General features: G+C 45.8%; 2 protein-coding genes across 5 annotated transcripts in view; both read left to right on the top strand.

Moving 5' to 3' along the window:
• Window positions 1–1885: 1885 nt before the first annotated feature.
• grcc10 (gene rich cluster, C10 gene) lies at window positions 1886–5647 on the top strand. The gene is made up of 4 exons (XM_028953298.1): window positions 1886–2082; window positions 2157–2226; window positions 2314–2490; window positions 4746–5647. The coding sequence occupies exons 2-4, from the start codon at window positions 2175–2177 to the stop codon at window positions 4883–4885; spliced, it is 369 nt and encodes a 122-aa protein (XP_028809131.1). The 5' UTR covers window positions 1886–2082; window positions 2157–2174; the 3' UTR covers window positions 4886–5647.
• A 2313-nt stretch (window positions 5648–7960) lies between these two features.
• dlgap2b (discs, large (Drosophila) homolog-associated protein 2b) overlaps window positions 7961–20678 on the top strand; it is a 55409-nt gene continuing 42691 nt past the window's right edge. The window contains exons 1-2 of one of the 4 annotated variants that reach the window (XM_029002284.1): window positions 7961–8006; window positions 19435–20582. In XM_029002284.1, the coding sequence (XP_028858117.1) occupies window positions 19506–20582 (1077 nt within the window). In that variant the 5' untranslated portion in view covers window positions 7961–8006; window positions 19435–19505. Of the gene's footprint in view, window positions 8007–8165; window positions 8508–19434; window positions 20583–20678 lie in introns of those variants that run through there. The other 3 variants (XM_029002286.1, XM_029002283.1, XM_029002285.1) reach the window with 3 other exon arrangements.

The following is a 20678-nucleotide window of genomic DNA, read 5'->3' as shown; positions in this document are numbered from 1 at the left end:
CTTAAGTGTCTTACGTGTCTTACACAATGGGCCAGAGGGGCAGTGGTGGCCTAGCGGTTTAGGAAGCGGCCCCAAATCAGAAGGTTGCCGGTTCAAATTCCGATCAGCCAAGGTGCCACTGAGCAAATCACCGTCCCCACACACTGCTCCCCGGGCGCCTGTCAAGGCTGCTCAGGGTGATGGATTAAATGCAGAGGACAAATTTCACTGTGTGCACCGTGTGCTGTGCTGCTGTGTATCACATGTGACAATCACTTTACTTTAAACAATGGAAGTAAGTCGGATTTTAACCTGTGACTGTGCTTTCTGGTTCATATACACTGCTAAAAAAAATAGGGAATAAGGGAAAACTTAAACAACACAATGTAACTCCAAGTCAATCTCAATTCTGTGAAATCAAACTGTCCACTTAGGAAGCAAGACTGACAATCAAGTTCACATGCTGTTGTGCAAATGGAATAGACAACAGGGGGGAATTACAAGCACTTACCATGACATCCCAAGGTTCTGCAGGTGGTGTCCTATGCTTTCTGGCTGATGTTTTGGTCACTATTTAATGCTGGCGATGCTTTCACTCTAGTGGTGGAATGAGACGGAGTCTACAACCCACACAAGTGGCTCAGGTAGTACAGCTCATCCAGGATGGCACATCAATGCGAGCTGTGGCAAGAAGGTTTGCTGTGTCTGTCAGCGTAGTGTCCAGAGCATGGAGGCATCACCAGGAGACAGGCCAGTACAACAGGAGATGTTGAGGCCGTAGGAGTGCAACAATGGTCAGACACAGACTCCATGAGGGTGGTATGAGGGCCCGATGTCTGCTAACAGTCCACCGTGCAGCATGTTTGCCATTTGCCAGAGAACAAGAGAGATTGCTTCTGGCGCCCTGTGCTCTTCACTGATGAAAACAGGTTCACACTGAGCACATGTGACAGATGTGAGAAGAGTCTGGAGATGCCTGCTGCCTACATCCTCCGCCAGCATGACCAGTTTGGTAGTGGGTCAGTAATGGTGTGGGGTGGCATTACTTTGGGGGGCTGCACAGTGCTACATGTGCCCACCAGAGGTAACCTGACTTCCATTAGGTCCCGAGATGAGATCCTCAGACCCTTGTGAGACCATATGCTGGTGTGGTTGGCCCTGCGTTCCTCCTAATGCAAGACAATGCTTGACCTCATGTGACTGGAGTGTGTCAACAGTAAGCAAGCAGTAAGCAGTCAGCAAGACGAAGGTTTTGATGCTATGGACTGGCTCGCCCGTTCCCCAGACCTGAATACAGTTGAGCACATCTGGGACATCATGTCTCGCTCCATCCACCAGCACCATACCCACAGACTGTCCAGGAGTTGGCGGATGCTTTAAATAAAATAAATAAATAAGTGAAGTGATTGTCACATGTGATACACAGCAGCACAGCACACGGTGCACACAGTGAAATTTGACCTCTGGGGACGGTGCTTTGCTCAGTGGCACCTCAGTGGCACCTTGGCGGATCGGGATTCGAACTGGCAACCTTCTTATTACGGGGCCGCTTCCTTAACAGCTAGTCCAAGTCTGGGAGGAGATCCCTCATGAGACCATCCGTCACCTCATCACGAGCATGCCCAGGGTTGTAGGGAGGTCATACAGGCACGTGGAGACCACACACTCTACTGAGCCTGGTTCTGACTTGGATCAACCTGTAGTATGTTTTTAATTCTCCAAATCCAGACCACCATGGTTGATAAATTTGATTTCCATCAATTATTTGTGTGTATGTGTACTATGTAAAGTGTCTATATAAAAGTATTATTATTTTATTCGCAAACAGGGAACGCTTGCAACGTACAGCTCAGTAATGTGAAGACGTGACTTTTATTTTGATACAGTTTCGCTCCGTCTTCACCGGAAGTCATCATATCATTGATCGTTTCGGGACTTCAGGCTGGTTTGCTTCTACACGAAAATAAAACCGAGTAAAAACGACAACTTGATGCGCGCAACGAATTTGCTTTAGAAAAAGCGTCCGAAAGTAACGCGTTTCACAAGCTTCAAAGGTCGAAACGTTTGTTTTGCACAGCCTGGGATTCTCCTCTTCTCCTCGGTGTGAGTGTTCTCATGTCGCTCGTGTGCTCTTCCGAACGCATTTCTGACTTCAGTTTCATTTAAAATCCTCCCAGAGTGCTGCTGCTGCCGGGATGGCGTCTGCCGCAGCGCAGCAGCCCACCCTCACCGTGGAGCAGGCCAGGGGTACGAGCGTCCGGGTAAAATCTGTCGGTGTTGTATTTTTTTTTTTTTTTTTTAATCCCTCCATTTCTTTATTTTTTATTTTTGCAGTCGTGCTGAGCGAAGTGATCCAGGCCTTTTCTGTGCCCGAGAACGCGGCTCGGATGGACGAGGCGAGGGAGAGCGCCTGTAACGACATGGGCAAGATGCTGCAGCTGGTCCTGCCCGTGGCCACCCAGATCCAGCAGGAGGTCATCAAGGCCTACGGCTTCAACAACGAAGGCGAAGGTGCCCACCCCACGCGCCCGACACCGACCCCACGCGCCCGACACCGACCCCACGCGCCCGACACCGCCCCCACGCGCCCGACACCGCCCCCCACGCGCCCGACACCCGCCCCCACGCGCCCGACACCGACCCCACGCGCCCGACACCGCCCCCACGCGCCCGACACCGCCCCCACGCGCCCGACACCGCCCCCACGCGCCCGACACCGCCCCCACGCGCCCGACACCGCCCCCACGCGCCCGACACCGACCCCACGCGCCCGACACCGACCCCACGCGCCCGACACCGACCCCACGCGCCCGTCACCGTCCCCACGCGCCCGACACCGACCCCACGCGCCCGACACCGCCCCCACGCGCCCGACACCGCCCCACGCGCCCGACACCGACCCCCACGCGCCCGACACCGACCCCACGCGCCCGACACCGACCCCACGCGCCCGACACCGACCCCCACGCGCCCGACACCGCCCCCACGCGCCCGACACCGCCCCCACGCGCCCGACACCGACCCCACGCGCCCGACACCGCCCCCACGCGCCCGACACCGCCCCCACGCGCCCGACACCGCCCCCACGCGCCGACCACGCCCCCGCCCACCGCCCCACGCGCCCGACACCGCCCCCACGCGCCCGACACCGACCCCACGCGCCCGACACCGACCCCACGCGCCCGACACCGACCCCACGCGCCCGTCACCGTCCCCACGCGCCCGACACCGCCCCCACGCGCCCGACACCGTCCCCACTCGCCCGACACCGTCCCCACTCGCCCGACACCGTCCCCACTCGCCCGACACCGACCCCACGCGCCCGACACCGACCCCACGCGCCCGACACCGCCCCCACGCGCCCGACACCGACCCCACGCGCCCGACACCGACCCCACGCGCCCGACACCGACCCCACGCGCCCGACACCGACCCCACTCGCCCGACACCGCCCCCACGCGCCCGACACCGCCCCCACGCGCCCGACACCGCCCCCACGCGCCCGACACCGACCCCACGCGCCCGACACCGACCCCACGCGCCCGTCACCGTCCCCACGCGCCCGACACCGCCCCCACGCGCCCGACACCGTCCCCACTCGCCCGACACCGTCCCCACTCGCCCGACACCGACCCCACGCGCCCGACACCGACCCCACGCGCCCGACACCGACCCCACGCGCCCGACACCGCCCCCACGCGCCCGACACCGCCCCACGCGCCCGACACCAACCCCACGCGCCCGACACCAACCCCACGCGCCCGACACCAACCCCACGCGCCCGACACCGCCCCCACGCGCCCGACACCGCCCCCCACGCGCCCGACACCGCCCCCACGCGCCCGACACCGCCCGACACCGCCCCCACGCGCCCGACACCGCCCCCACGCGCCCGACACCGACCCCACGCGCCCGACACCGCCCCCACGCGCCCGACACCGCCCGACACCGCCCCCACGCGCCCGACACCGACCCCACGCGCCCGACACCGCCCCCACGCGCCCGACACCGCCCGACACCGCCCCCACGCGCCCGACACCGCCACCACGCGCCCGACACCGCCCCCACGCGCCCGACCCGCCCCCACGCGCCCGACACCGCCCCCACGCGCCCGACACCGGCCCCCACGACGCCCGACACCGCCCCCCACGCGCCCGACACCGCCCCCACGGCCGACACCGCCCCCCGCGCCCGACACGCCCGACACCGCCCCCACGCGCCCGGACACCGCCCCCACGCGCCCGACACCGCCCCCAGCGGCCGACACCGCCCCCACGCCGCCCGACGCCCGCCCCCACGCCGCCCGACGCCGCCCCCACGCGCCCGACGCCGCCCCCACGCGCCCGACGCCGCCCCCACGCGTCCGACGCCACCCCACGCGTCCGACGCCACCCCACGCGTCCGACGCCACCCCACGCGTCCGACGCCACCCCACACCGGCTGACACCACCTCCACACGCCGACACCGCCTCACACCATCCCCACACGCCCCGACACCACCTCACAGCGCCTCACACCACCTCATACCACCCCCACACGCCTTTCACCGCCCCACAACGCCTTACTATTACTTTAACTATGCAGTCAAATTGTGAAATATTTTGACACATTTTCAATTATTATTTTTTTTTTTTTATAATTCATGTCATATTGAAATAATTTTATGTTTTAAATAAGTCACGTCACATTTAATAATTGACTCATTAATTTTGGCACTCGTAGCCCTCTATAGTTCTGGTTCATGATGTCATTGTTGACTTTTCCAGGCGTTCTTAAATTTGCCAGGTTGGTGAAGATGTATGAGACTCAGGACCCTGAAATTGCAGCCATGTCCATCAAACTCAAGTCTCTCCTGCTGCCCCCCCTTTCCACTCCTCCTATTGGTGGAGGCATCCCTGCATCATAGAAACAGGTTTGAATGGAGTACAGTGGTGTATCTCATTTATATATTTCAAATTGAAAAAAAAAGTCAAACTTGAACTCTGGTATTGAAACTTGCTACGTCAGTCCAGTGTTGTCATTGTCATTGCCAACCCCCCTAGGTCAGAAGATCTCTACATCTCTGCCTTTCTCTGTCTTTAAAAAAATGCCATACTTATTTCAGGAAATTCAATTCAGCAAATGAATTATATGAAGTTATATTTTAATATTTGGTGGATCTGGGTGCGGTCCAGTGCTAAAGAACCATCTATTGGTTATAAACCTTCACTGTTATTCTTGAGAAGACATATCATTATGTGTAAATATTCCTATTAGTGACCTTGTCAGCTTCTCTCCGCTTCTTTCTGTAAGAACTCGATACTCTTCCTACTGGGACCTGGCAGTTTTGACACATTAACTCGGCTTTAACCGAATATGTTGATTAAATGAGATATATATTTTTCCCTAAATGTCATCGGTAATAACAATATAAGTTTATACATGTATTTATACAAGTATGTACACAACATACTTATATATTACACATTAAAACTAAAACCTTAAAAATTGGGAATAAATCTTTTTGAAATGTAATATGTACTTTGCCATATCATTGTCATGAAAGCTGATTCTGCCTCACCTTTCTTAATGTGTCTTTTATTATTATTATCTCTTTCTCTCATGTACCATTTGTCATATGCTTTATTTCGTTGTCCATAAAAATAAAAAGTCTTTCACAGTGCTGTTCCCGATGATCTGTTGGAGTAAATTTCTAATATCTGATTCAGTAATGAGTTTTTCAGGATGCCAGCGGTTTCGAAACTGATCAGCCCCCTGATTAATAATAATGAACGATACGCAGCAACCTGGGGTTGTAATGTGTAACTTCAGATTTCAAGCCGCTTCTTTTTATTTCATTTTTTCATACCTGCATATCATCCGTAATAAACCGAATTCGATGATTTTTTTTTATCTGCATCCACTTACAGCACATCATTTTACTCAGAGGGATTGGAGGACATCGGTTCTCGGTGTTCCGGATTGTGACATTTTGTATTTGGTTTTTGGGAAATATTCGTGAAGGGGAATAGGTGATGAGGAGCCCAAATCTCATTTAAACATGTTGCATATGCCTGCAGTTAAATACCTTTTTTATTATTTATTTTTTGTATTTTGCTGCTCTTTTAGATGATTTTGTGATCTGGTATCAGCCTGGGTCCAAGAAATTTCTAACACTTCACTTGCAAACAATGGTAATGGTCCAAAGGTTCTGAAAAGGTGAGTTGATCTATTCACCCACACACTCACCTTCGGTAACCACGTAGTTCTGTTACTTAGTGTGGCAGCTGCTGGAGCCCATGCATCTCCTAACTGGACTACCGTAACGCACTCCTGGCTGGTCTTCCTCTTCCCTTCAATCTCTGATTCAGATCCAGAACCTTGCAGCCATTCCACCGCTACGTTCACTGCTGCAGTGAAAGGGAAAGTTTATTAGTTGTCACGTGACACCACAGCACAGCACACAGTGAAATGTGGTCTCTGCATTTAACCCATCCCCTGAGGCAGCAGCAGGCAGCCATGAAAGGCGCCCTTTCTTCTGTAGCTGCCCACATCAGATGCTCGCCTACAAACCCAAGGAAGGGTCACACCCTCGTACCTCAGGTCGCTCTGCACCTCAATCTCTCCGATTCTCCAGCCCTGCAACACTGGATCCACCAACGTTCGTCTAGACTCTTCTCTGTTTCGGAGACGAGGTGCTGGAATGAACTAGATGTTCAGATAGCGGAGTCATTAAAGATCTTCAAAAACAAGCTAAATGTGAAGGCCACGTTGCTAACCACCATGCCACCATACAGGTGGAGTTGATTTTTACACAGTTTAAAAAAAACTTAAAGCTGAGAAACTGGCACATAATTTTATTTTTACTCAAGATTTACAGGTTACAGTAATGCATGGCTTTTTATTTTATTTCATATTATTATATTTCATATTTTATTGTTTTGTAATCTGTTATCAGTTGTAAAGCTTCCTAGAATGACTTGGATTTGGTGTCTTGTGTCAATACTGTGAATAGACCAAATCCCACCATCTGTGGCCTGCATGTTCCCAAAAAACATCTCATTCCTCACAAAATGCAAGCGAAAGACTAGTCCACGGAGCTGACTGAAAATAATTATTGTCAAATAATTGTCTTTATGGATTGTGACACCAGGCTTAATGACACCAAAAAGAATACAAAAAATGTTATTTGTGAAGTCCACCTCTGGCTTATAACTAAATAATTACTTTAGGAATACAAACCATATACAAGTTACATTTCATAAGGCTGTATTTAGAATACAGTTATTAAAAAATGTATATCATCTGCTTCATGTAGGCCTGTCAAAATGTGCATGTTAATCACTGCAATTAATTTATAAATACAAACACATCATAACCTGTTAATGCAATTAACGTAACATGTTTTGTGGGGTGGGGTTTGACCTTTGACAGTGAAAGGATTTAGGCCCGCGCATTCAAGAACCAAGTACCCCTGTCTGGACACCTCAGTTTCAGGCGGTCGACGCAGATGGTGGAAATCAGGCACAGCAAAATGAGAATATTACATAACATAACATTAAAATATCTATATTTAAGTACCATATACAATGATTACACAGCGTTTTGGGGTCATAAAAAATTATTGTGATTAATTTGTTAAATTGTGTGATTAACTGACACTTTTAGTACCATGTACAATTATTACTCTCTACTGTATACCAAAGACATTTCTGGAATTTATTCAGTATCACCTACTTTTTCTAATTAATTTTTTCCAATCCTGGATATGCTTAATCCACACTCATACACATTCACTTGAACCTTTTTTTAATACTTCCTCAGGCATTATTTCCTAGATTAAAATAGAACTGTTGGGACCAAAAGGCCCCCAGTGGCACCAGGTACACAGGTAAGGCAAAATGTTGGCCTGAGGTCACTTCTCATCTGAAATATTGACTTGTACACGGCGACCCCTGGTGTCAATATTGTAGATTACAGCAGGCGCAGGAAGGGCTTTCACGTGAATTAGAGACTGAACGACTCAGATAGGAGGATGGATTGAACCGGTAAGACCCCTGTCTCATTTCCCCCCACATTAGAATGAGATGATTACTCAGTCGGGGGGGGGGGCTGATGGATGATGTGCTGCTGCAGTTAAAAAAAAAAAAAAAAAAAAAGGTGGGGTGGTGGGGGTGGGAGCACGAGTGTGAGAGCTGCAGAATCCTGAATCCAGCCGCTCTGGCTCCCACGTTTTGCTGCCAGCCAGTGGTGCCTGTGGAACATGCAGTGGACGAATCGGTCTCTCAGTCTGCTGCAGTGGAGGGGACAGGCACGCCGCTCAGCGCTGGTCCAGGGGCGACTCGGCATCACACGGCTCTCACGACTCTCAGGGATCAGACCACATACGGAGGAAGGGAGGGGGAAATCGGGGGGAAAAGTGCTTGTCATTATTTCCTGCTGGGCAGAGACTCGGTGGCTCCCCACGTCCATGCCTTCGGCTCTTCTGCTGTGTGAAGACGCGGCTCGTGCTCTCTGATGTCTCCGGAGCGGTGTAGTCAGATTGTGAGGTAAGGAGTGATGCTCTGCATGTCAAGTTGGAGGTGCGGTAAGATGAAGGGTCTCCAGTTGTGCCCGACTGTGGTCAGTTACAGGTACCTGTCTGGGGCTGGAGGGGGGGGTGGAGTTGCCTGTGCAACAGTCAGTTGGCTGAATGAAGCGATGACCTGAGTGACATCTGAGCATCCCCCTCCATCCTCGGAGATCTGTCAGCATCCCCTCCACAGTATGACGGCAGGCAGCGTCCCACGGGCGTGAGGGGCCGGGAGCGAGATGAATGGGTGACAGACACGGGAAGAGGGGTGGGGGTGGTGGGGGGTACATGGTGGTCTGGTGGTAACCCTCCCCCATGCAGCTGTGATTGGGGGGCTTCCAACTGTTTTTGGGGCTGTGTGTGCCCCCCTCCATGCCAGCTGTGGAAACTTCACGCTGCTCTGTGCCACAGAATCATCTGTGTTATACAAAAAAAAAAAAAAAAGAATAGAGATAAAGGTCCAGAACGCGTTCAGAAAGGACACGCTCTGCCTCTACATCCTCCTCTCCGTCTCTGACAGTACACAGGATGGGATGAGCCATGCTCAGCCTGTTTCCATGGAGATGTTGAGGAGCCGTAGTGGGTCTTGTTTATTCCTTTTAGGTCCGTGCATTCCTGCGAATGCTGCTGAATCTTAAGATTGTTGCAAGATCATAGATTCGGTGAGCGGAGGTGGTGGTATTACTGAGGGTAGGTGGTGTGTGTGTGTGTATGAGAGAGGGGGGAAACACTGTATAAATTACCGAGAGGGGGTGGTTCCATTTCATTTTAAGGTGAATGAGTTGATGCCCACATCAGTGGGAGGGTCGGAGCTGGTATCCTATGTGGATGTGTATGTGTGTGTGTGTGTGTGTGTGTGTGTGTGTGTGTGTGTGTATGTGTGTCTCAGTCTGCTGTTACCGCTCCAGTTGTGGCATATGTAGCCAAAATGTGAAATTTGCCAGATCTCACCACTCCCGGTGGCCACATCCAACATTAAAAACGCCCGTTCCCACCGCTACCTGCATGCCGGCGTACCAATCCGCGTGTGAGCAGTGGCACAATTACACTGAACCTGCGTTCGCCCCAAAATGCTGAGGTGAAATATGCAAACCTGGGTGATAGACCTTGGCTATTTTACAGATGCAGAGTGCAGGGCGCCCCCTGCTGGCCATAGCCGGAACGAGGATTTCTGATGCAGATTTCTGCTGCCCACTCAGTTTCATCACAGATGCCGTGCTGCCAAGTGTACAATAATTACCTCATTTTATGTGTTGTTGGGTATATATGGTCTTCTATTAGGCTTCCAGATTATATTTGTCCGATCCACTGAAAAACGAATGCAAAAACGCTCTTCAAGAACAAATTGTTCAATTATCACAATAAATATAATTTCTTATATAACCTGCACGTCCCTGCTCCCACTTGCACTGCCTTCTTTCCCGATTGCAATGCAATGAATAGAAACAAATTAACGTCCAACTGTCGTGGGTGAGGTGCGGGTGATGAATTTACAAATTTGAGTGCAAAATGTGAGTAAGCAGTACTGAGGTGATCAATCCCAATCTAATCAATATAGTTAATTGTTTATTAGTTAAATTCTGAACTCATCCAAGGATAGTTTTTTCATTATTCCAGAAAGGGGAATCAGTATTTTATGCAATATTTGACTCCTTTCTATTTTTGAAAAGATCATAAAGCTTTACTGGCACAAACGATTATAACAGTAATTTAACAGCATTCATACAAGAAGAGACGTGAAAGAGAAAGTGTCTTGACGAACCCCTGACAGTCTGAGCTGAAACTTGATGCATCAGTGATGTAGCAATGCAGATTATTGTGGCCCGTGCACGTTCCTGTGGGAAGAGCCTCTAATACACATATCTAATACACATCCGGCTTCTGATTATATTGAAGCCATACTCTACTTTTCTCGCAGGATTCTGTGCAGGTTGCCAAATAAATGGAATTGTACTAATTAAAGCAAATATTGTTGTGGACTATTTTATTACATATTTTACTGTCGTAAAAGCATTTAAATTTAACCCCCAGAGATCGTGAAGTGGATCCTATAAATAGCACTAAACATACAACATCCTAAATCAGAATAATTTGGGAAAATAAACGAACAGAACTTTTTTGTTTTCCTCATCAGGCCGTATGGGGAACATTCATGTCAGGACCGCTGGATCTGCGGTCTGCAAGGCCGGCTTATTTCCTGTGTACATTTAAGATGTAATTGGGTGGGAGATCAAAGCATGAACATGAAATGAGATTGCCACTAACTTCACTTCTTCTGTGATCATTTCCAGGGTTAGGTAAAAGACTAGACATGGCTGAAAACTGAATACATTATTACTGTATCATTCTATGTTCATTTTTTATTCGCAGTACTTCAGGCCTAATTTCTTTTATGTTTTTTTTATATTTGCATCAACATGAGCATTATTAATGATTTACTGTTATCCACATTTGCATTTGAGTGTGTGAAGAAGAAACCTCAGTCCTTGTAAGAAGCCACATCAAACACTCATTAAATATGATTCTGTCATGGTCAAAATAAAAAAAATGAAAGTGTAGATGGGAGACGTCCTGGCTAATACACTACAGATAGCAACAAGCATACAGCATCAACATGAATAAAATATACATGAATATGATTAGTTTCTTTACTGTGATCAATGTGTGACTTGCAAATACTCATAAAATACAAATACTCATTCAGGATACAAATACATACATATTTGTATCCTGTGTCCTGTTCCATAACAGTCCTGTGAATTTCAGATCACTGCTCTATTATTCTTTTTCATCCCATTTACAGTATATTCTAATGAAAAGTAGAACCTTGAGTAGAACCCTGTAGGGGCTGCGTTCCATGTTACAATCACTGCTGATAGTGTCTGTCCTCCTCGAGCACCTGACAGTTAAGTTGTTTGCTAGGACACACAATGGTCGTAAATTAACGTTCAAACCTCAAAGTTTTATATTTATTAGGCTCCTACCATAATGAATTAGTTATCAAATACATGTTTTTTTAAATGTGTGTATTTTTTTGTTACTTTAAACTACTGTTTTGAACGTAACATGTTTTGAAACACATTCGGCATAATGATACCATTTAAATTGTGCATGATGTTATAAAAGTGCTCTATTACCAAGACAATTAAATGTAAACCTTTGTATTATGTACTATACAGTGGAATAATATATGCATAACTTATACAGAAGTGATGTGCTATTCAGAAACAAACTTGTCTGTTTGAAATTGTCTTTACAGTGAACTGAACATACTGATTCGCTGGCCAAAATTATTTGTTTGCTTCAGTCCACATTGGTGATACAGTCTTTATTAGGAAGCAGATTTTCACTAAATAGCGTAAGAAACACAGTCATAAAGATACCTCTCCAGTAGACAATCGAAAGTTCAGCCGTAATATCCAATCTATAACAATGATCTATTTACTATCCAAGAATCAAGACTGTGACATCTTTTTACTCTACCAAGAGATGTTGTTAATGAAATTGTTTAAGAAGTGAGAAAGCAGTCACTGTGCTGATACATTTCAGGGGTCTTGACAATAAAATCATCATCTTGCATCATGCACCCAGTCTCTTAACCTCATCTTTGTAGACTGTTTTCCTCATTCAGTCCCACAATAGCATTTAGAGCTGTGGATGAGAGTCATATGTAAAGATTCAACACACGAGTGAACTAAAGTCACAGCCTTGCTTGTTGTATAGAAAATGTGATGAGCTCTTCTGGCTGGGGTCTGCTTATAAGAAATTCCCTAATCCATAGATCTCTGTCAACCTGATCATGTTGTTCAGGGGCTTTTGCGATGTCCGTTCTCAGTTTCCCTCTACTTTTTGGGAACCCCTTTACCGACTTTCTTTTTGCCGTCGGTCACTGTCTGCCAAAGACTTTTTTCGGATCCACTTCCAAGTGCCTGCAGTTCTGGAGCACCCTACAAATTGCTTGCACTTGGTGATGTAAAGCTTGGACCCAGCTGCTCGGCCATGGAAACCCATCCAATTAATATGTCTGTTCACTGTTCTTGAGCTAATCTGAGGACCCGATGTGAAGTTTGAACGTCTGTAGCTATTGACCCTGCAGAAAGTTGCAAACATCTGTGCACTTCAGAACGCGCTGACCCAGCACTGTGGTTTTACATGACGTACCACTTCGTGGTTGAGTTGCTGTTGTTCCCAATCGCTTCCACTTTGTTAAAATTCCACTAACGAATGTGGAATATTTAATAGTAAGTACATTTCATCACATTTCATCCATATCATCTGCCATTGGTGGCATCCTATCACGGTACCAGGCAGGAATTCACTGAGCTCCTGAGAGCGGCCGATTCTCTCACAAATGTTTGAAGAAGCAGTCTGCATGCCAAGGTGCTTGTCTTTATACACCAATGGCCATGAACATGAATTGGATTTTTCCACTTCAATCCAGTAACATTGTGCTGTTAAAAAAAGACCCAAAGCTAAATCCAAAAGATGAATGATTTTATATTTTCTCCATAAAGGCTGCCTATCAATTGTATGTAGCTGCTTTGCGAGCACATGGACTTTTATTTTGAACAAGCAAAGCTAAGCCAGAAGTGAGACGGATCTTGACAAGATCTTTAGCAGTAGATGAAGTAAAAAAGCATATTAAGTTGGGGAGTTTTACCAAGCTTAATAAGAGTCCTGAATGTCGGTCTTTTCCCTGTTGGTTATGGATGGGATTCTGCACCACCATTCCAGTTAACAGTTTATAGGCTGAATGGTTTCATTCTTTCCCTTAGCCAGTGTAGTAGGGCAGACTGAAATGCCATCATGTTGTGGTTTGTGTGGAAAAGTCCATGTGAGGTCTTCAGTGCGACTGACTCTCTCCATTGTAGCAGTGGTTATTGGGACAGGAACAATGGTGTTGCTCTTATTGCACATGGGGACCCAGGAATTGGTGAAAAATTCACCTGGCTGGCAAATGAATTGAGATTGCATAAATGCATTTGTACATGTTTTTTTGTAAATATGTGATGTGTTTTTCACTGGTTTTCTGTTGTGTATTTTTTGAGTCAGCTCTGAACTGGCTCAGTACCTTATGTGCAGAACATTCACATTAAACCTACACCGGTGACGTGTTGATGCATTTCCTAGCCTTTAAACACTATGCATGGAAATGTAACCTCTTTTGATTTTATAAAGTGTTAAAGCCCCTTGGATGTCACTGAAATGGACTAAAAGAACAATGAGTGTTACCCAATCTTCTCTGTGAATTCAGTGTCATTATTCTATGGGTGTAACATTTCTACAAGCACCAAATCACTGGGTCTGTCAGTTACTATAGAAACTGCATCTTTTGAAACCAGATCTATTTTAACCCTTTTAGTCAGTTAACATTGGATCCTATTAAATGAAGTGTCACATTTATTTTAGGATCAAGCTACAGATATGATTCTAGATACAATTAATTTTATACCCCACTTCTGCACAAAACTGCAAAACCAGGTTTTCTATCCAAAATCCTTGAGCGCTGTGTCTACAACCAGCTATCACTCCATCTATCACAGAACAACCTCCTGGATCCTAACCAGTCTGGCTTCAGAACAGCTCATTCCACCAAGACTGCCCTTTTGGCGGTTACCGAGCAGCTACATGCAGCCAGATTGGCAAAAATGTCATCGGTTCTTATTCTCCTCGACCTCTCTGCTGCATTTGACACCGTTAACCATTGGACACCGTTAACCACTGTCAATCCTGAAGAAGCTTGGAATTCGGAGAGGAATTCGGTTTGCTTCCTACCTTGATGAGCAATCTTACCAAGTGACTTGGAAAGGATCCACCTCTGCCTCATGTAGACTCTCCACTGGTGTCCCTCAAGGCTCGGTGCTAGGTCCTCTCCTTTTCTCCCTCTACACGAGATCACTTGGTGAGGTAATTTCCTCACATGGATTATCCTACCACTGCTATGCTGATGACACACAACTCCTCTTCTCCTTTCCTCCCTCTGATTCCAAAATCTCTGCATGTCTAACCAACATCTCGTCTTGGATTGCAGCCCATCACCTCCAACTCAATCCCACCAAAACTGAACCAATATTCATTCCAGCAGTTTCTTCACAACATCAGGATCTTGCTGTTTACCTAGACAACTCGCAGCTCTCTCCTTTTTCAACAGCCCGCAACCTTGGCATAACAATAGACAACCAACTCTCCTTCTTGACTCACATCAGCAATCTTTCCCGCTCATGTAGATTCCTTCTCTACAATATCAGACAAAAGCCTCCAGTACTGCTCGCCTGGTCCCTCCATCTCTGAAGGTAAAAGGAAGACACTCATCTAGACTCTTCTCCGTCTTGGCCCCTTGGTGGTGGAAAACGTCCCCTCGAGGTCAGAACAGCTCAGTCACTGAGCACCTTCAAACGACAGCTCAAGACCTTCTTCTTTAAAGAATATTTAGATTAAATTGTAATTTTCTTGTTGTCGAACTTGTGTACAGAATCTACGACAGAGTGAATAAAATTGATGTTTTCATAGTTGGGGTCCTAGTGAACTGGAATTGATCTCTTCATCGATGGTAACTTAAGCACGTTGTAAGTCGCTCTGGATAAGGGCGTCTGCCAAATGCCGTAAATGTAATGTAAATGTAGGTCACACACAACCAGATGAGTCTTAGATCCTAACAAGATATCCTTATACAGAAAACAGAGCAGAACTTGGATTCATGGACATTTATGAAGTCAATCAAATCGGCATTAACTTTAATTAGTCATGTGTCACTTCTGAGAAAATGTTCTGAAATTATTTATTTAATTAGGCTGCTGGGAATGTAAACTGGAGGAAGTTACACACAAGCCAGGATCAAATCCAAAGATATTTAAACACACAAATTCAACATCGACTGCAACAGTCTAGAAGGGTTCAGAAGGTCAAAACCGTGACAACGGTATACACATGAGCATTCCAATACACTGTACAAACCTGCAAAATGTCTGTTGAAAAATGTCAGCTTTGTAGATTCCATTAGTAAAGTGAAGATTAATTTAACATTTTTTTATTGTAAATATGGAGGCTTTCCTGTCTTGTTGTAAAAGAAGTATTTTATCAAAGATTGATGAATTGCAACAATCTTCTCTCTTGACTGGCGTTCATGACATCTATATATATATATATATATATATATATATATATATATATATATATATATATATATATATATATATATATATATATAAGTTAAATGAACTCAAATTCAATTTCTTTTTTACAATCATTTCAGTTTAATAACTTCACTTAAAAAAAGTTAACCTAAATCTTACACTATCGCTCATGTCACCCTCAGGTTAATCTGCTTTTGTATTTTCACTTACATACTTTTTAGTTTTTTAAGTTAAAAGTATTTATTTTAATATTCCATTTTCGTACTTTGATTCAAGATACATCACTCCATGCATCTTAGTTAAACTGTTCCATTCCATTGTCCAGGTTTTTTTTATATATCGACTGTTTCATTCTTTTAAGGTACGACACAGCAATGGCTGAAAAGCTCATGCAATGCTGCATCAGTGCAACCTGGTGTTAGCAGAATACTAATGGTGCACTTCTACACACTGTCACAACATTACATGTGAGTGTGTCGTGGAAGTCTGACAATAAACCAACTTCTGGTCATCTTCTAAAAATAACCTATATCAGGGGAGCACTCTCAGGATTTAGACTGGTTTTGTGATCCTGTAGGAAGGAAGAGTCCTGGCATCCCAACTGAGGAGCTGCACACTGGGAATTTTTCCCAGACCCGGCAGACCTTCTTCATCTTATAAGCATCCAAGCTGCTGGTCACATAGGCCTATTTACTTTTTCAGTGTGTATTTGCTACCCTTCAGCCAGACAAAGCAAATTTCTAATATTAGGATACCAGACTGTGCAGGGATATATAAAAATGTGTGTGTGTCTGTGTGAAGGTACTGAAAAGCCATTGTGCAAGCCTGAACTTAGGAATTCAGTTCTCCGCTGAGATAATTAATGAGATAATTAACGATAAGTCGGATAAGTCGGCTGGTTTAAATACAATAAGTATTAAATTCAAGCAGGTAGTTTATGTAGTTTGTGTTTTCATACATCATTGCTGCAGATCTGTAACTGAAACGCTGAGTTCACCTTTCTGGAATAAAAAGTTCTGTTGTGAAGCTAGTAGGAACCTTGCACTGGACACCGGAATGATAAAACCCTGACCGCAAAAAAACATTTGAGCATTTTAAAACAGGATGTAGAATTGAATTTCATGCCCAATATTGAGACCAGACTGTACAAATGTAAAAGTGTTTATTTAACTCTTGTGTGGTGTTCATATTTTGCAGGTCCTATTGAGGAGGCAGTGTACATTTATAGCATTTGGCAGATACTTTTATCCAGAGCGGCTTACATAAGTGCTTTAAAATGTCCATCATTGAAATCCATCATCTGGTTCACTAGGAATCAATCTGTAATACCAATAGCGTAATAACTCAAAACCCAAACTTTTTATATAATATATAAACATATATATATAAACCACAGTCTGTAGAAGCCAATAAAGCCAAATGAAACCAATTGAAATAAGGACAGACAGAATTAATCAAACTCCTGTTGAGATCAATTACTGAAATTCCTGATGCATTGTATAGATTATCTTGCCATTAGCTTTTGCCCACAAATGGCAGCTCAGGGCACCATATGCAAAAATGTTCCTCATCATAATGAATATTGGATTTCTTGCAGATGCATGGAGTCCTTTCGTCTTGTACGAAAGGCATTCAACTTTCTGAAATGCACCAGGAAAAGTAATTGCGAGATATGTAAATTATTACAAAAGTAATTTTATTGGTTTGCATGGTACCACTGTGGTTAGTGACGTGGCCTCAAGATTGTGGCTCAGACTCTATGTGTTGAGTTTGCATGCTCTCCCCACTGTCTGAACCGGTGACTCTGAATTTTCTGTAGTTGTGCATGTCTGAGCGAATGCTGTGTGTGTGTGTGTCTGCAGTGGGCTGGCGCCCCGCCCGGCACCTGGTGTCCTGGGATGTGTTCTGGTGGACACAACCCTGGTTGTGGAAAGTGAGTGAGTGAGTGTAATTGTATTTTTTTTATCTAATCTTAAATTCAGGGTGCTGTCTGTACTGCAGTTCTAAAAGGTCATGAGCACCATAAGTGGAACTTTATAGTCCGTTAGTCATATGAGACAATCGAGGCACTGATATTCTTTTTTCACCATAACAGGTATTGGGTGATGAGAACTATCTCATCTAGCAGTACTACTATCATTATTATCTTAGTATATTGTATACTATATACACGAAATATATCCATACACTGATATATTATCATATTGCTACTTGTCTGTCTGGTTTGTCTAGTTAGTCTCAACCTGCACTATATTATTGGTTGGAGACAATTCCCTTTGTCATGTTTTTGTGTTTCCACTTGCACTTTGTCTTTTTGCACACCGTGAATCCCCCAAGCTTTGCAATCTTGTGTCTCTGTGTACTTTTACATGGTGAGGTGACAATACAGTTTACTTTGACTTGACTTTGACTAGTGTTGTTTTCATCAACAAACCTTATTGACATTATGGAAACAAGATGAGACGCAACGTTAATAAAATATATTATGCAATATTGTTGATGAATAAAAACAAGGCTAAATATAGTTTACAAAATAAACACTGTACTAATATGTCTCTTCATTTTAGTTGACAAAAACGAGACAAGACATTATATCATCCTGTTTTTTTTACTAAAACTAGACTAAAATGGTAATGAATAATTCTGAGTAAAATATGACTAAAATGCTCAGACATTAAGTCAATTGAAACTTGACTAGACTAAAATGAGTCTGGACGTGACTAAGGCCAATAAAAAATAAAATGACAGCTTGAGGCAAAAGCTAGACTAAAACTAAAATTAAGACAGGCTGACAAAACACCAAACTTTTTTAATTTGCCACTCAACCCACCTGGGCTCCATTTATGCTTAGAAGATGCAAGCTCCTTTACGGCTTTCTGATGAGGTCCACCATTTGCCTTTCTGACGTTCAGTTCCATGTAATTCTCCTTACACCAGGCTATTGATCTCTTGTTGTTTTTAATGGCATGGCTGTGTTATTTTTCAAAAATTTTTGGATATTATTTCTTTAACAAGTTTATCACTAAATAGTATCTTTGAAAATATACTCTGGTGTCTGAAGGGGTTGACTACACACCTGCATACAAGCACTGAGTCACTAAGAAAAAATAGGACACAATGTGGCAGAGCGATAAAACGATTAGACACCTTGCAGTGGAGTAGACACATCACACCCCCATAACCCAACCCATGAATCTTATTGGAATTCACAAATATGGGACACCCTACTAAAATATCCTGTGCATTATCATTCAAACTTCTTATGTTGTATGTGCGCTGTAGTGGTGTGGTGTGTGACTCAGCTTCAGTACAGCAGGTTAAATGCAAAGGCTTTTGATGCGGATTGGGATTTGAGCCGTAATGCCCACCAAACTAGACTTGGCATAAATTAACTAAATGCTCTTACAGGCACCAATGATTAATTGTTATAAATAGGCATTTAAATAACCAGGAAAAAATACCCTTCAGCAGGTAAGTAAACCATTACAATAACAGTCCACCATAAATCCTGTGACCATCTTCCGTTTTGTGTTTGTGCAAAGTCTGTTTTTTTCAGCCATCAAAATTACAGAATGGACTTGCATACGCCCATTAATGTTATTTGCATTTTTCTGTCTCATATTATATTTTAGATTTCTGAAACACAGATTAAGGCCCATGAAAGCTATTTACGTAAGCTGTGGCAAGTGTCTATCGAGTGATTGTATCTGATGTTTAAGATTACTCTCCCATATGTTCTTTTTTTCTTTCCTTGTCTCATTTTCTGGACAGGTCAGCAGTAATTTGTCCACTAGTCGTCTTCACACTTCGATGAAGACCATTACTTGCTCCCAGACAGAAAGATGAAGGGCTTATCTGGCAGTCGGGCACTGCGGCAGATCCCTTCGCCACACGGATACGGCCAAGTGGAGTATGAGCGTCGTCATGACATGCGAGGCCATCGCGGCCTTGACTCTCGTCACTCCACATACCTGCTCAGTCCCACAGACAGCGGCTACCCTATGGACTTCCACATGCATTGTTCCCCTCGCAGCTCTATCCATTCTGACTGCATGGCAATGTCCCCTGGCCTTGGCCCCTCCCCTTCCTCTGTAGGCATCATGGCCTCTGAGCATGTGTCCAGTAGCACATTTCCAAGAATGCACTACAGCTCACCCTACTACGACTCAGTTAACCGGGATGACTGCGCCACCATTGCTGCTTCAGCCACTTCAGCCTCTGCTGCCATCGCGCCCACGTCTTCTCTGCATCACGTTGGCTACAAGGGCAACCGTATGCCATCCAGCCTACTGGACCAGTTTGAGAAGCAGCTGCCTCGTCACCGAGATGGTTTCCACACACTCCAATACCAGAGGACCTCCACCACGACCACCTCCACAGAGCAGCGCAGTGAGAGTCCCGGCCGCATACGCCACCTGGTGCACTCAGTCCAGAAGCTTTTCACAAAGTCCCACTCGCTAGAGGGGTCCTCTTCCAAGATGAATGGCACCAAAGGGGATGGCGGAGGAGACGGCCATCACCACCAACAATCAAAACACGGCAGCAAGCGAAGCAAGGTCAAGGAGCGCAAGCATCGCTCCGGTGGGTGGTGGAGCTCTGATGACAATCTGGACAGTGACAGCATGCACCGATTACATGGAGTGATGACCAGGCCTCCCCAGGCCACACATGGTTACCCACTTGTGCACAGGCACGGTGAGCATTCGCTGAGAATGTCCAAGAGCAACAACGATGTCAAGTGCTTGGCGTGTGAGAGCATGGGCCTGTTGCCCGATGGGAAGATGAAACGGAGCTCATGGTCTACGCTCACGGTCAGCCAGGCGAAGGAAGCCTTCCGTAAGTCCTCGCTCAATTTGAACAAACCCTCCACCTTACACGCAGACCTCAAAGCTTCACGAAGATCAGCCCACTTACTGCAGGTAAGTGCAGCAATTTACACAAGGCTTTACTGCTGATGTCTTATTATCTTCTTCTGTAGTATTGGGTTTTACTATGTTTTGTGCCATGTGGTAAAA

This window comes from Denticeps clupeoides, chromosome 14 (assembly GCF_900700375.1).
Source record: "Denticeps clupeoides chromosome 14, fDenClu1.1, whole genome shotgun sequence".
Taxonomy (NCBI): Eukaryota; Metazoa; Chordata; class Actinopteri; order Clupeiformes; family Denticipitidae; genus Denticeps; species Denticeps clupeoides.
The sequence above is the reverse complement of the archived record's forward strand: the minus strand, read 5'-3'. Positions and strand labels throughout refer to the sequence as shown.